Source organism: Clarias gariepinus, chromosome 27 (assembly GCF_024256425.1).
Source record: "Clarias gariepinus isolate MV-2021 ecotype Netherlands chromosome 27, CGAR_prim_01v2, whole genome shotgun sequence".
In the NCBI taxonomy this organism is placed as follows: domain Eukaryota; kingdom Metazoa; phylum Chordata; class Actinopteri; order Siluriformes; family Clariidae; genus Clarias; species Clarias gariepinus.
In genome coordinates this window covers 15037501-15054648 of record NC_071126.1, presented here as the reverse complement: position 1 = coordinate 15054648, position 17148 = coordinate 15037501, and the positions used below count along the sequence as shown (strand labels likewise).

The 17148-nt window shown below is 39.0% G+C and overlaps 2 protein-coding genes across 2 annotated transcripts in view; both read right to left on the bottom strand.

The window, feature by feature from the left end:
* Positions 1-21: 21 nt before the first annotated feature.
* si:dkeyp-114g9.1 (uncharacterized protein LOC555399 homolog) lies at positions 22-13066 on the bottom strand. The gene is made up of 8 exons (XM_053489092.1): positions 12809-13066; positions 11647-11929; positions 10338-10460; positions 8588-8845; positions 8247-8338; positions 6350-6531; positions 4835-5008; positions 22-775 (listed from the first exon to the last, which is right to left on the bottom strand). The coding sequence occupies exons 1-8, from the start codon at positions 13061-13063 to the stop codon at positions 586-588; spliced, it is 1557 nt and encodes a 518-aa protein (XP_053345067.1). The 5' UTR covers positions 13064-13066; the 3' UTR covers positions 22-585.
* A 1336-nt stretch (positions 13067-14402) lies between these two features.
* The window catches only part of slc35f1 (solute carrier family 35 member F1), a 140964-nt gene continuing 138218 nt past the window's right edge, over positions 14403-17148 (bottom strand). The window contains exon 8 of the mRNA XM_053489551.1: positions 14403-16884. Coding sequence (XP_053345526.1) covers positions 16660-16884 — 225 coding nt within the window. The 3' untranslated portion in view covers positions 14403-16659. The remainder of the gene's footprint in view (positions 16885-17148) is intronic.

Sequence of the window (17148 nt, the reverse complement as noted above, 5' to 3'; positions counted from 1 at the left end):
ATGCAAGAGCAGCAGAGGAGGTTGGCTGAAAGGGACTTTAATAGTCACAGGATTATTGAGGTAGGGTGTGGTGTTGGGGGGGGCAGGGTAAGAAAGAAAAAAGTATTTGGGAATTGAATGTGCCACACAGACCTTAAACTCTGAGTGGGTACAAAATGGAGAATATTTTTCTTATCTAAAAAAAATATACATATAAAAAAAAAAAAGGGAAAATTCACCATCATGAGGTGACTGTACATCATTTAAAATGTTAAAACATTCAGGATCACACACACAAGAGTTTCACACTGTAGCTCACAGACATCGGCTGTAAAACACTTCTAAAAACCGATTTACACTAAAGCATCGAGTTCAGCGTCTGGCTTCACTCCAGATCCATCAAACTTTTAACATTCAGCTCCAGTCCCAAAAAAGAAAAAATTACTGCAATATGCAGGAGCAATAAAATGACTAAAAAAATATACATCATATACTACACATGTATATATAAATATATATAAAAAAAATTATAAAAAAGTATAAAATGGACTCATGGTCCCCTAAAAGTAAGTCACATGAGAAAGCACCTTCTTTCTCTGTGCCAGTTCATGGAGAGCCAGGCCAGAGGACGGGCTGCCAGAGGTCCGCTGAGAGGACGCCGGTGCCGATGCCTAGTCGTGCGTAAACGTTCTGCAGCACCGTCTGTTTCACTCCCTCCATGTAGAGCTGCTCACCTGAGTGCAGGTACAGCCAGATGAGCCGACTGAGCTGAGCGCTCGCAGACGCGCCGTGCAGACTTCCTGCTCACAAACAAGAATTGAGCACATCAGAGACAACATGCTAACAGAACGTACCTTCATGCAGCTCAACCAGAACTGTTGCTTCTTTAGTTTTACACCAGAGGCTAATGTTGCTAGTGTCACAAAAGTGTTATCATAATCACTTTAAGGCCCCAGTGTTTCCTTCAACAGTTATTCCCGTCGAGCTCTGCAAAGTCTTGGTTCAGAGTTTGTGGCCTCAGTCATTTGCAGATTTCTTCCTTAGAGACTAATAAATAATCGTTAGCGGAAACTGCAAATATCCTTCACTATTTATGGATTTTAACGTGAATCTATTAATATTTACACATTTTGCAACAAATAAATTCAGCTTCATTTCTTTCAGATAAAACTTTAAAAATCAGAAGCACACCAGAATGCTGGTGGTTTCTGCTTCTTACTACCCTATTTAATGTAAAACGTTTAATTACACGGCTAAACGTTACAGAGCTAACCTTTCCCCGTGTTTTACATATCCAAAACATTCACATCATTTACTTTGCTATATAAATATTTATGTAGCTTAAGTTTACTGAAAACTTTTAACTAGATAAAGTTAAGCTAGAAGTTGTGTACTTAACATTTACTCAACATATCTCACTGAGAGAAACACTTTAATCAGCACGCGGATAAACCATGTCCGAATCAGTTCCATGTCAAAACTTACACTTTTTAGCTGTCAGTCATAGCTGGAGCTTACATCTGTAGTGTCCGTAACCATTTCAAATTCATGTTGCAATGTCTCAATTTTGCATTTTAGAATAATACACTTTCAGGTTTATGTCTTTTCCTTTGAAATCGAAATGGGCCAAGTTTTAATTGAATTACGATTAATATTAATGAAAGAAAAAAGAATTTAAAAAAAGTTACTGACACTACATAAGAGGGCAAGAAATTGTATTTAGTTTCTTTTTATCTGGTAAAAAATGTGTATGCATACCTACAAAAAAATTTAATCAATTGAAAAGCATTAAGTATTATGAAAAATGGGGGTATATTTAACACATTAAATGGTGTTTAAATTTCACTTTTTTAGCAACGATATATTCTGGCTGTTAGCAAAGGTCATAGGGCCATGTTTTGTAAGGGATTTCAGAAACTTATGAACACACGAGGCGAGAAATACAAGTCGCCTTAACTTATCACTCGCTCATCTATACTGCTTTATCCTGTATTCAGGGTTACAGGGGCCTGGAGCCTGTCCCAGGAGGCTTAGGGCACGAGACAGGGTGCACCCTGGACAGGGCACACACACAATCACACACTACAGGCAATTTAAGAACACCAATAAGCCTAGTCTACATGGTCTTTGGACTGAGGGAGGAAACCCACCAACCACAGGGAGAACTTGCAAACTTCATGCACACAGAGATGGGAATCGAACCTGGAACCTGGAGATGCAAGGCGACAGTGCTAACCACTACATCACCGTTCCGCCTCAACTTATTTATATAGACTAAAAGCAAACAGTAGCACTAGACAACCAAGTTTGACTACCAAATGTAAAAACTGCATTAAGTATTTACCCGGGTTATCTTTGTGTAATATTAATTTGTTTGATAATTATTTAAATGACATATATGGAGAAAAAAAAGAAAAACGTTTGTGATTTTTAAAAGCACTGAAATAACCATACAGCTCAGTACAGACTGTAGGAATGAGCAGGTTCTGGAGTGTGTGTGTGTGTTGGTAAACAGGACAAATCACTCTGCAGACTCCACCCGTCTCATAAACTGACCGCAGCGTCTGCGGGTCAGAGATGCTTGAAGCGGAACGTCATAAATCCTAATTAAGACTTCACTAACGTCTCGTCGCTGCCGCACAAATGATGAACAGCTCGTACACAGACGAGGGCAAATCAGGTCAGATTTATTCATTTATTTGTGTAGGTTTTTATTTTTTTTAATGCTTCACCTCCAGCACCTGAATCAATTCCAGTCTCTCGGCAACCAGCAGCCTCACTCGAAGACCAATTAACACCGTGTCACACGCTGCATCCGGACCAGCTGTGGCTCAGGAGCAAAACAGCAGCAGCGTTCACAACGCGAGTGATCAGAGCTGAAGCGAAAAATGATTAAGACGTCTCTGCTGCACAGGCGAGGACCTGCTGCAAAAGCTGAAATACTGCTGTGTGTATTATGTTTTAAAATATTTATAACATTAATTTAAAACACTAAGTGAAGTAGCGCAGAAACTCTGCTGACAGACGAGAAACAATTCGAATGTTACAAGTCAAAAGCTGAACTGATGAACTTCCATCATATGTAACAGACCTTTGTCCCGAGTTGGTCGCGGTTCAGAGATCATGGTCTCAGTCGTTCGCAGATTTTTCCTAAGAAATTCTTCCTTAATTGCTCACGGGAACCCCTGATAAACTTTAAAACGCATGAAAAATTATACTGCTATGCAAAAAAGCTGTAAACTTCTGCAAAAATAATGTTAAACTATTAAGAATATAAATGTACTAACTTTCTAACAAATAAACAAATTCAGCAAACTTTGCATTTAAATAAAAAATAATAAAATTAAATAAAATTCACCAGCACAAGCTGCAGGTTTTTTTGGTAAAAATGTAAACAGTATTAAACTACCTTTTATACGCAAAGTTTGCTGAATTTGTTGAATGTACATGTGCTTTCTCAATTTTATTTTATTTGGAAAAATCTTAAAAACTTTCATGTTGTCATTATGGGGTGTTGTGTGTAGATTTCTGAGGAAAAAAATGAATTAAATCCAATTTAAGAAAAAGGCTGTGATCTAAAATGTGGAAAAAGTGATGTGCTGTAAATACTTTCTGGATGCACTGTACATACATACAAAAGTAATGTATTAAGCTGAGTTTGAAATTAAATTAAAGCATTTTGGGGGCAATATTTAGGGTTTAAACTACAAAAATAGGTGTTTGACCTCCAAAAATTGCATAATATTCACAATCCGCAGGTGCTCTAAAAACGTAACCCTGCTAATCTCAGGGGTCGACTGTTTCAGATTTGAACGTGGCGAAAGATACTGAAATATCTGTCTGGATTTCTGTACATATGATTTTGTCCAGGAGTTGTATTTGTTTTCATCTGAGGTCTATAAAGACTGGTTCATTCCTCGTTCTCCTAGAACCACTCGAGTTCAGAAATACGTCTAAATGATCAGAGAAGAAAAACTCTGAAAGACGTGATAACCAGGTCATCGGCTGATTTTATTTCGTTGCCACATAATGTTGCTGAGTCTAGACCTGAGCAACTCATCAAAAGTTTGTACAGTGGTCACGATGCCTCAGTCGTTTCCCATCTCACCCTCTCTTATGCATCCCATCACTCTTGGATAAGGTCTCAAAAATGCGAGTTTGTGTCACATTGTACACGTGTGTGTGTGTGTGGAAATCCTTTTACTATTAAACGTAGCTGTGATGTCTACAGTTCAGCTCGATCCTTCCAGTTTTTAATAAAGCATTTTACAGTTCGTTTTCTTAGCTTGATGCAGGCCAATAATTTGGCTGTTGTAAAACACTAAAAGTAACATTATGACGCACATCTTCCAACATGGTTGTATAAGAAATGAGAAGCTGCTCCCTGGATCAGTTAGAGTTAAAAGACTCCAGCTGAAACACATTCATCACTGCACTAACCATCCGTTCCAAAAGTATTAGCTTAATTGAATCCAAGTGCCAATGGCTTTTGGGCAGGCAGTGTATTTAAAATAAATCAGATTTGCCCTGCTGTGTGAGCAAAGACGAACTGCCATCAGTGTTGAGGGAGAGGGGGGGAAAAAAAGTCGTCCAACATTATCGCCTGAAGGTTTCAGCTGGCAGACTGACAAAGCATTCGCTAACGCAGGTCTCAGATGCTCTTGTGGACTAATATTACTTTTAGCCATGACATTTACATTACACTTCAACAGATGAATACACAGCAAGTATGAGCAGATCAGTGCACTTAGTGCTCTAGCTGGTTTTTTTGTGGGGTGGGTTGTAAATGTTCACCCCGCCACCCACCTCATTTCAGGGTGAATCAGAGACCCTGATGTTCATGCGCTCAGTGAACTTGCCTTGAGAGATCTTTGTGTTAAACTCCAGCAGTGTGAAGAGCTCATCAGGAAGCATCTCTCTGAGCCAGGTGTTGTCCTCCAGGTAGATCCAGTCATGAAGCATCTTTTTCCTGCTCAGGAAACCTTGCACGTGCTGCAGGTACACGCCGTTCCCCGACACCAAAAACAGCCTAAACATCACGATCATGATTATTCATTTTGCCAAAAAAAAAAAAAAAAAAAAAAAAGGAAAGCATGGCATTTTAATGTGTACTCTATGATTTTCAACTAAAGGTCCCCCCCCAGTTAATTTTTTTCTAAAGCTGCCTTTTAGGAGGCTTTAAAATTAAAAAGGAGGGAACAATGGATTAGTGTTTTTTTTTTTCGCACCTCCAGGGTCCGGGTTCGATTCCCACCTTGGGTCCATGTACACGTTTGTGTTTGCTGTTCTCCCCATGCTTGGTGGGTTTAATCCAGGAACTCCCAGTTTCCTTGCACAGTCCAAAGACATGCAGATTAGGCTAACTGGCGTTCCAACCGGAGGTCCTACCACAGTCTTAAAACTGGGAATAAATACAAACGGTCACCACTGACCGCCACAGACCCCTAGTTAAACTACAGAGGTCACTACAGCAGATTGAGGGATAGAAATGGAAAAGAAAAGACTACACAGGCTGGGGAACAAACCACAAGAGCTGCAGTTTTTGACTTGCTCTTACAGTCGTCTAGCCGTTACAACTCGGCCCTCATCAGCCAGAACATTAGTGTTTTGGTGGCTAAAGGGGGCACCAACTTAATATTAGGCAGGTGGCCATAATGTTTTGGTTAAACAGTCTTTTTTTTGTTTTATATATACATTAAATACGATTTTGGAAAGGCTTAGACCGAGTTTTATTCTTCTCAAACTTCAAAAAGACGGTGTGGACTCGCTGTGGATCTCGCCCTGTGACTGACTGCAGGCTGTGTGTTTGAAGCTGCCCACTTCTCCCGCTGAGAGCTTAAGCAACTTCAAAGCCCTGGCCGAGGGGAGAGGAGAGGGGGGGGGGAAGAAAAAAAAAAAAAAAAAAAAAAGGGGCACTGGGGCAGGAAAGCACCGTGCTTGACGAGCCTAAAACAGAAACAATACCAAGAGCCAAATTATAAAACATTTCCCTCCAAGAAATGAATCTGAAAATGCGTTTTGTTGAGGGCTTCCCTTTTAACTCCTCCCTCTTTTGCTTTAAAACGAGGTTGGAATTGCTGATCGGCTTTCAGTTCTTTTTAATATTCTCCACTTTCCCCCGTTCTCCCAGGAGTAGCATTAATAGTCCATAAAAAGTAAGTTTAGAAATAAAGGCAGCAGGTTTATTTAAAATATATAAATAACTTCCACAAGAACACTCCATGCCTTTTTATCATCTAAAACACCCAAACGGTGCACTAAGGAGGGGAAAAAAAAAAAAAGAAAGCTTGAAAGCTAAATTTTTCTTTTGTAACAGAGCCAATTTTTCAGTCCCACTGAATTCCTTACATACACGAGGCTCAGCACTTACTTGTAATAGGGAAGCGTCTCGATCATCTTCCAGTTGACGTAGTTCACGGCCGTCTCCTCCAGCGTGCATACTCGGCCCATCTGCACCTTGGCCACCTGCCAGAACCTCTCGTGTTCCACCAGCCGTTCCTGCATCTCCCTCTTCAGCAGCAGGTACACGCCATCCAGAGTGTCCTCGTAAACCTGCCAACACATTACAGCACAACAACAAGAGGGGCAACACTGCAGCAGAATATAAAACAAACAAAAAAAAAAATGATCAAACGGACATTAAACAGATGGGCCAGAAGGGCCTCTAGTGGGTTGCTAGTGAACCAGCATTTATTCCTATGCGAGATCAGTAATGTACAAGCATCAGCTAACTATGTAAATCAAACACTTGAGGGCAGGCGATGTAAGAAAACAATGTGATACAGGTAACACATTTAATTCCTCTGATACATCAACACCACCAGTAGTTGTACATTTATTAGAACATCAGATTAAAAATTTGTCATTGCGCAAAGTACATGTACAGAGCTGATGAAATGCAGGTAGTGGTATAGATCTAGTGGTCTATTTATAATGAATAATGCGGTATACAAAAAGAACATACAGTAGGTAATAATGTTATGGTATATATTTAGTAATGCAACATTTTGCAGTGAATGTAATATACTAAACAGAAGGTGCATTAGGTAATAAAACATGTGTGCCATATATAAATAAACAAAAAAACCTTATGTACGCTGCTCCTGGAATTTTCACAAAGATAAAAAGGAGCAAGTGTGACAAAGTTACCAGAAGAACTCATTCCCCAACAAAGCTTTTTTTTTTTTTGATAAAACTGCACAAATGTGTCTAAAACTCCTAAGCAATGAGTTTTCACTCCAAATATTGACTATTTTATTACTCTTTATAGAATTTTTTTTATGCAAAAATATTTTCAAAAGCATCTTTTGCTTATGCCATATTTTTGTATGTGCCCAAGACTTTTGCACAGTACTGCAAACACACATCCAAGCTGGTTGTAAAACAGATAGCTAACTTTCTCACTTTAACAACTTAAGTGTGCAACTATACACATCTGTATGACTGGTTTTGCATTACTAATTACATTTTCAAATTCTACACATTTACTGGCAATTTTGCAACTTCCATTCAGGTTTTATGCTCTTTTATTAGTACATCAGGATTAAATACTGGCTGGTATGTAGAGCCCTGATGAGCTCAGACTATACATTATATTAAAAATCCATCCAAGATCTGAATTAAATGTACAAATGAGGGGGAAAAAAAAGTCAGAATTATTGAAACCATGACCATCTCCTAAAGCCATAAGTAGAACATGCTTAAAAGAGGTGCGACGACACTGATCCTCCCAATCTATTCTCGTACTGCAGCTCATTAATTCTATTAAAGTGGCAGTAAAATATAGACAGTTCATGCTCAGACACGCAGTACAAGTATATAGGACGCATATTGATATAGCTGTTATTCGTTTAGCCAGCTATTAGACCAAGGGGGGGGGGGGGGGGGCTGTTGCCTGCTCACGCTGTGACTTGTGAAATTACAGACACTAGATAATGAACTAATGACCTAAAGAGATATAATTGCAGGAGATGTACACCACAGGAATACCTAAGCATCTCACTAGCCCTGCAGGAGCGTCCTTAAACTTCACTTAAATGAAAAGAGACAAAAGGGAGAGAAAGAGGAACCAAAATTTACATTTTGTGACAGCGAGTGCAGTTTAAAGTGAGCACACAAAAAAATGCTCTCTAATAGGGGAGAACAGGTGTTTATTTACTGTGTAGTGCTTTGTGTGGGTTTTAAGTGGTGAGGCAGGAAGGACAATCCAGCACTGAGGTTCATTACAGTTTGTTCTCTTTATAATAAAGACTGGAGGGGGTTGGTACCTTTCGGCGTTTCAGTCTGCCCCAGTCACGGCCAAGGATCCAAGCCACCAGTGACTTGCACATAGAGAAGTAGTTTCCCACTGTATGGATCCCTGCATGCACAAGCAAGAGTAGGCGTTTTATGATGACCCATGAACAAACATCTGGATCTGATCACATGTTCATTTATTTTTTTTGGGTGAGATGTTCAGCCATATACTACTTCTTACCCAATTCTGAAATTGTACACTTTTATAATTTCATTAGATGCCATTAAAAGCAGAACGCTTTGTTAATCAATACAACTCCTACGGTGATTACTACTTGGACCAAAGGACGACGGGTATTAAACCCAAACTCACCGACATTCTCGTCTCCCCGAGCCAGTTTGCCCCTCCAGTAGTCGCTGGTGATAGGATGTAGGGAGGCCAGGTATCTCACATCACACACCGTTTCTCCCCATGTTGAAACCTTCTTCTTACTGTGTTTCCTCCACTGCAGGTAAATGGCTCTGAGCTGACGGTTTAGTGGAGCAGGCTGGCGAAAGAGCCAGTAAGTGAACAACCACTGGAACCTGCACTGTGTGTACTGGCGGTACATTGACTGCAGTTCAGAATGGTCTAGAGCAGCCGGGGAGGGGGGGGTAGGGTGTTATGCGACAGTACTGGCATCTCAAACAATATGGAACTTGCAAGCTGTACTTTTTAATTCATTTAATATAAGAATCTGGGCAACAGAATGTCATGTGGCTATAAAAACAATTATTATTTAAAAAGATAAAAAGATGATGATCAGGACAGAATATAAGGACTCAATATGAGTCAGTCTTGTAGAGTAAGACAAAGGAGGCTCTGAAAGCTCGCACCAGCTCTTTAACTTTTCACTCTGCAGCCCATTATGGCACTCTGAAGTTACTCAACGAGGCAAAGAATAAAAAAAATGGATTATTGTATTTTTCAAAAAGGCTTTTGGTCAGGGAAGAGGGCAGTAACGCACAACCATGGCAACCAAGACTAAAGATCTTTAAAAAAAACAATGATGGTGCTTCAAATAGAGCAATGAACAAAGGATTGAATGAATACATGGACCGTGGCAAATGCCACATGTTTAAAAAAAAAAAAAAAAAAAAAAAAAAAAAACTTTTGTTCAGGTAGTCCCAGACTTACCAACAAGTTCTAAGATTATGTTTGTAAGTCCTATTTGTTCTTAAGTACGACAAAGTGAGTCTCGTCCAGAAACGTCCAGACTTTGGACATTTTACACATTCACCAACATACTAAAATATTGTATACAATTGTAAATATTGGCATCAGGTGCAATGCAGTGTCTATTTTGTACAATACACATGAGCTACTTCCATGATTAAACCAGATGTAGAACCGCAGTACGTTCATATCTGTGGAAATTCGTAACTTGAATGTTTGCAAGTTGGGGACTACCTGAAAACCAGCATTTAAAACGGGTACCAAACCACTTATGATTCCAACCTTCAAAACTTCTTGGACTTCAAGGAGTTTCATGAAATTCATGACTTACAAAATTTCTTCTTAATCAGCTTGATAAATAAGACACAGTGGTAAGAGAAATTTTCAATTTAGATGAACTTCATCTAATTTAAATAGCACTTTTAACAATGGACAAAGGATAAAGTAAATTAAGGCTAGAAACCTCAGGCTAGAGGTGATGGTGAAAAAGAAAGAATTCCTGTCATGAGATGACATGAAGACACCTTGAGAGGAACCAAACCCAAAAGGGAGGAAACATCCTTATCCGAGTAATAGGGTTTATACTCGCACTAAATCATATCTTTTATACAACTGCATTCACAAATTAGTTTTAATTGCGAGTCTGTCATATAAAACCAAACCTATTAACTATTCAGTGCACTTTAGACTTATTTAAGAAAAACATCCACAGCCATCTTTCCGGTTTTTATGTACTACTCTGGTAGGCTATCCGTGTGAGACAATAAGGACAGCCTGTCTTTGACGCCAAATGAGAAAACCTTATGCTACAGTATAAGAACACTGATCCTAAACCGGCTGTAGAGTTGTGATGAACAAGGTGTAGAGCAGTGCGGTGTGGTGAATGAAGAGAGCACAAATAACTCACCACTGCTTTGGTGCTGCTTAAGGACGTAGTGAAAGAGCATCGCTGTACTGCCATGATGAGTGACTGCGAGGTTGTACAGCTCCCTCCATTCCATCCTGAGCATCTCATCACCTTCTGGGGTCACTAAAAGCAACAACAGTTTGTAGCCTTAGAGATTGGAGTCAGGGGTAACTCCGTGGTTATGGCATTGGTCTACGGTTTGGAAGGTCCCAGATCCCCAAAAACCACGACCACCAAGTTGCCACTGTTGGGCCTTTGAGCCACGCCCTTAATGAGATTACATTGCGAGTCGCTCTGGATAAGGGCGTCTGCCATATGCCTAAATGTAAAGATTGGGACAAGCTATAAACACCTGCAAACATCTTTCCGCTGTAATGGATTTTTTAACTATGGCTACACGCTTTTCCTTGAACTACAGGGTATCCCAAAAAATTGCTGTTTTACTCGAATGATCTTACATTTTAACAAGACGTGTTTCACATTAAAATTCTGAGTTGCTATGCAACAAAAACTAGGTGTTTGAAAAAAGGTGTTTTCTTCATCGATGAGGCCACATTTCAGTGAAAGTAAAATGTTTGCATTTGAGGGAAAGAAAATCCCCACGCTCTAGCTGAGCTCAGTGTTGGAGCTGGACTACCGACGTAACTTGTGTTTGGTCACTTGACTATCACTTTGTGAAAATTTGTGAAGGATTGTGAAATCGTTCATAAAAATCAATCTGTGAATATGTTGGAATTGTGAAAAAAATAAATCTTTTATTTTTCAATATAGAGTAAGGCCTATTAAATTTCATTTGCCCAAGACAGACATGTAGTGACTCAAATTTTTCAACAAATAAAAAATAAATTTCTCTGCTAAGTGATATTTACAGTGACAATTTAAGCAACAAGTCACAACCTGTTATTACCTAAACAGCAGATAGACAGTTCCGTCACCAACCTCTTTTTTTGCCCTTAAGGATTATATTTTAACAAAAACCTTCAACTTTATTTTGGTTCCTCCAGTGCTGTTTACAGGGCGAGGTTGCCGAACTGATGCCTAAAACTGGCTTTGGGACCAGGAGTAGCAGAGCGATTGTCAATTTACCAAATGGCCCTAAACAAGCAGTAAAAGGGTTCCTATTTAATATCACAATATCTAGGTGGTGATTTGATTTGTATTGCAATTCTGTATCTAAATTTCATAAATATCCCAATTATATATCTTAGATTTTGTTACAATTTTAAACAAACATGTAATTTGATGCTACCACACAGAATGCCGTCCTGCCTGACAATGTGTGAATATTTTAGAGCGGTGACGAGATTACCTTCAAGTTTCTCTGTAAACAGCTCTCTCGGCATCCCCCACAGCTTCTCCACATCAGCACACGTTAGCTGTGCGGCAGGTAACGGCACTCGCTCCTCTATCACCAGCCACTGCGTCCAGTACGCATGAGGAGGGTAGGGCACTTCAGCAAACAGCTTCTCCTGCAGGGACCGGTTGCAGTGGACGTTTCGGAAAAGGGCTCTCCACATGAACACTAAACGAAAAGCGGTCTTGGCGGCGTAACCAGCTGTGGTGATGTTTGGCAGGCCTATACCAAACGAGTCCTAAACACACATTTTAAAAGGAGTCAAAAATTAATAAACTAAAAAAATAAAATAAAAAAATAAAAAACACTCAGTCATCAAGCAAACACAAGTAAATAAAAAACGACATCAGAAAGTACTCTATATAAATACTGTATATTAAAATGTATTGTGTTATATAGGCAGGTCCACGCTTGTGGCTAAGATTAAACTTTATAATAATAATAATAAAAAATTTTAAAAAGCCACAGTGTTAGTCTATAGCATTTTTATCTTCAGGCAGATACCCAAAAAGTGAAAAAAGTTTAATTAAACTCAATATATACAGTATATCTAAAAATGTATCCTGAAATAAAGCTGTAGATAATCTTTTTGAATATTTCTTATTTTTTTTAAATAAATTTTTTAAATATATTCTTAAAAATTGTATGTGACAAAATTTGAATGCTCAAAAAATATATGAACATGCATAAGTCTGGTTTTCTAGCTATTTGTGTATATTAAAATCCTTTATTGTTTACTACATAAAGATGTAGACACATCGGGAAAATAAAATATACTATGATGTATATTATATAATAATAATAATAATAATAATAATAATATCACATACTGTATGGCAATAATTATAGTATTACAATATTTATACAAGTTGTTTTTGTGTTGTTGTTGTTTTTCCTGTAGTGTGTGTGTGTGTGTGTGTAGGCCTTTATTAGTGAATTAGGTGCAGGCACAGGTTACTGTGCACATCATTAGCAGGACGTTAATTGGTGTCAATTAGTGTTAATTGGTTGTCAATTACCACAGCTGTGTACACAACACCGCCAATAAAAGACATAATTAAGTGCATAAGCCTCAAGTACTTGATGTTTCCTCGAACACTGTTTGCGTCACACCTACCCGGAAGTGTGGAGTCCAGAGCGAGTCGCAGGAACACACCGTGAACAGCCTGCAGCACGTGCTGCCGAGCCTCAGCAACGACACCGGCTCCAGGTGCTTCAAAATCACAATGAGCACCTCATCACTTAAATATAATAAACCCGGGTTCACACCAGAGTCACTGAGCTCGTTTATAATCACACTGTCGTCATCAACAGACAGACAGGAGAAATGCTCGAGCAGCTCGCTCTCCGGGCTCGCGCCGCAGTAGGCCATACCTGCCGGTTAGAAACAGCGCGCCGACCGCCGCCATCTTGGCCAGCAGGTTTATAAGGGCCGGACCGTACCAAGTTACAAACACGGGAGGGGGGGACGTGGAATTTACAGGGTATTATTTATCATCGAGACAACAAATGTAAAATAGACTTTTAATTTAGAAGTTCGTGTCTAATTGTTAAGCCATTGTTTATAAATCTAGGTTTGTTTATATAATATCTCTAAATGGTCATATTAAAGGGAATTCCCCTGTGTATATATTTTACTGTTCCCTCAGATGTTAACCGTACAGTAGTTAAAGTTATAGGGAATATAGAGTAGCTTGTATAATTTTTAAAAAATACATTTTTAAACAAGATTAAAAACGTATACAGAATATACGATTCATAATGGTACTGTAGTCTGAAAAACAAGTTGTAGATTAAATATACAGTCAAGATGTAATACACACTTGTGATGTAACTAACTTTTAATAAAAGACTATAAATACTAATGGTGCATGGTGGTGTAGTGGTTAGCACTGCCGCCTTGTACCTCTAGGGTTCGGGTTCGATTCCCGGCCAGAGTCGATGCCAGAGGTTCTCCTTGTGTTTGCTGGGTTTCCTCCCGAAGATATGGAATTGACCGTAGTTCGAATGAATGAATGAGAGTGTGTGCCCTGTGATGGATTGGTGCATTGTCCAGGGTGTAACATAAGTCTTCTGTGATAGGCTCTAGGCCCCCTGCAACCCTGAATACAGGATAAAGCGGTATAGACGATAAGTGTATATATATATATATATAGGCACCGTGTTCATTTCCCAGCCGGAGCCCAAACCCCCAGCCACTGGATGCAGTGCCGGTCCCAAGCCCGGATAAAATGGGAGGGTTGCGTCAGGAAGGGCATCCGGCGTAAAACCTGTGCCAAGTTGTAGTGCGGACTGGATATTCCGCTGTGGCGACCCCTTGCCGGGAGCAGCTTATAGACCAACAACAACAGATGTACAGTATATATATATATATATATATATATATATATATAAAGGAGCATCATATACTATGTATTTATATACACCGTATTTAGGTTTGTGCTGCAAACCATTTTGTGAAACAATTCGTGGGGCAGATAATTTAATTCATGACCCGAAATTGTGTAGAAACTAATTTGTCAATTTGATCCTTAAAAAAAACACTCAATAATCCATACAATGACATGTTTAATTAAAAAAATTAAATTAAGGTCAATCCCAACAAAACTATTGTTTCTCTTAGTGTTCCTCCTTTACGTGACTTTTCAATTAAAGTTCCACATTTAGTCATTTTGAGGTTTAAGACAAATATCCTTTATTTAAAGCGACAACTCAGACACATTAAGAATTCCAGTACATAAATGACAAATAAAAAATAATATATATATAAGAAGAAGAATTTGCAGAAAATAATAACTTTATACACAGACTTTATCCAAATGCTGATAATACTTCAAAGGACTACGATGCAGCTGATGACCAGCCATAAAACAAATTAAATATAAGACAAGTGCATGTAAGTGTTTTTTTTTTTGTTCTTTTTACAAGTTTACAATCAAGCTAGTACACATACTTTATATTTAATAGAAAGGAAAATGTCATATATTTTCATTACAGAATAAAAAAAAAACCTTAGACATTCTTCTTGTTTGTTCAAAAGGATGTTTAACAAAAGCTGTTTTGAAAACATTAAAACAGGACAGATAAAATAGACCCATAAGTGAGTGTGTGTGTGTGTGTTTGTATTTCATTCTGGTTTTGTGATTATATATTTTAGTTTCCAGCTGACAATGTACTTTCTCACAAATCTACGTATGTTCTCAGAATACTGACAGTGTTAAGTATTTCTCCAACAATACCTCTATATGGCAAGGCACTGGCTCTTAACAAATCAGTTTATAATTTATTGTAACTCAATAAAACAACAAAAACTAAATGTGCACAATTCTTCTCTTTACTCCAAATGTACTCGATTAGCCGTAAAATGTTTTGGTGTCTGAAGTTTTTTCAGTTTTGCACTGGAGCTATGACACTAAAATAGGTAAGAAGTAAATGTGTAAGCAGTTAAACATCTGGAAATGTGCTGTTTTAACAAATTAGACAAGCAATTGTCTGATATAAAGCAGAGTTACTACACAAAACAATCACAAAATAAGTTAGTTCATGTTATCACCTCCCTTCGCTCACTTATGTTCGTTAGTTCCCCTTATCAGAGTTTTTTAGTTAGTTTTTTTTTTAGTTCTCTGATTCCCACTCTCAAGACTACTTCTTTCATAAACATCATTACAGAAAAATTCACAATATTAACTATTATGTTTTCCTCCGTTAACCAAAAAGTACATTTTACTCTGTTTCTCCATCCATCCATCTAGGAACCTCTGGAGTCAAATTAGGGACGGTGAAGGCCAATGGTGACAATCGTATTTATTCCCATATTGTACGACTGTGGTAGGACCCCCGGTCAACATTCGCACACTATGGACAATTTCAGAACGCTAATTAGCCTAATCTGCATGTCTTTAGACTGTGGGAGGAAACCCACCAAGCACGGGGAGAACATGCACACAGAACTAGCGTGGGAATCGAACTCCCAGGACCTGAAAGTCCGCCACCATCCTGTTTCTCATTACCCTTAAACTGCAGCCAGTTCTTCTCTCAAAAATGCTGTTCCACCAAATTTATAGGATAAACACCTTTTAACCAATCAGATTTGAGAACTCAACGATGATGATATATAAAAATGTACAAGCCACCATTTTAGCCTGGCAACTGAATCAGTAACAGATCTTGTAACAACATTTGTAAACAGTTTTATACAATAACAGTCTGTATTAAGGAAATTAAATCTAAAAATCAAATCAGTCCTACATTATCAAAGAAATCACTCCTAGCATGCTATTCATCCGTCACATCCTAGACCACGCCTCCGACCTGAGCCTGAGCCTAAGCCAGCATTATAAGGAAGCTGAGACTGTTTTCAGCTCTTTGCTTTTGTACATTTTTATAGAAAAACACGAAGTAAGAAAACAATCAATCAAAATGTATGCCTCAACACACACACATACACACGAGACACGAGCGCTCCACACAGTTTGTAAGGTGATTCAGGAATGGAGTCTAAATTAGGCTGAACTGGTAGCTATGAACTTTTCAGCCATGTTCTCCTTGTAGCTCCAGTGCAAAAGTTTAGCTGATGGACTACATTTAGCGTAAGGAGCACAATGACAGATTTTACACTTTATTTTTGGCCGATTTGTTCCTTCGCTATATTAATAACAAGAAAAAACAAAAAACATGCACATAAAAATTTCAGGTACACCGAAACCTTTTGTAAGAAAATAAAAGTCACAATCGAGATACAGTCAGCACAGATCCTTAAACACTTAAACTGCCGCGTGTGGAGGCGATGAGCTTTATACACCATGGATCCGAGACAGTCCGAGATCACTGCTACCTAGTCACAGTTCGTGATCACAGTGTACTTGTTTGCTACATGGTTATATACATTATTCTGTGATTATCATCATTCACTTTCTACACTCTGAGGGAGGGGCCTGTGGATGATTGGGTGCATGAGACTCCGCCCCCTCAGGCTACCCGAACCCGGGGCTCGTCCTCTATCTCCTGGCCCAGGCTGCTGTAGGTCACCGAAGGCTCCAAGGGCCCGACGTTGGGCGTGTCCGGGACGGGATTTCCTGCATTGCGGAACTGCTTATAAACGCGGGGGTCCTGCGCCACGTAGGTCGAGGAGGACGAGTAGACCACCAAGCCGAGCAAGATGATGAAGAACGACAGCAGGTAGAGCGCTGAGAACTGAAACAGAGAAAAAACAGGAATGTGAGAAATAAAATACTGTACATGAGGGGCGTGTTGACTGATACTGAAGACTCCTTCCTTCACCAAGGAATGCCATTTCTTTTGAGTACTTACAATACGCGCCTTCTACAGTACCATGGCTTCTTACGGTGGCTTACAATAGCTTCATACATCACTCTAAATGATTTTAAAATAAGTGTAATGCTGTTTGTTTAATGCACTGGAGCTCAAATCTAAACCATGCACGCACTTGCACGCAGA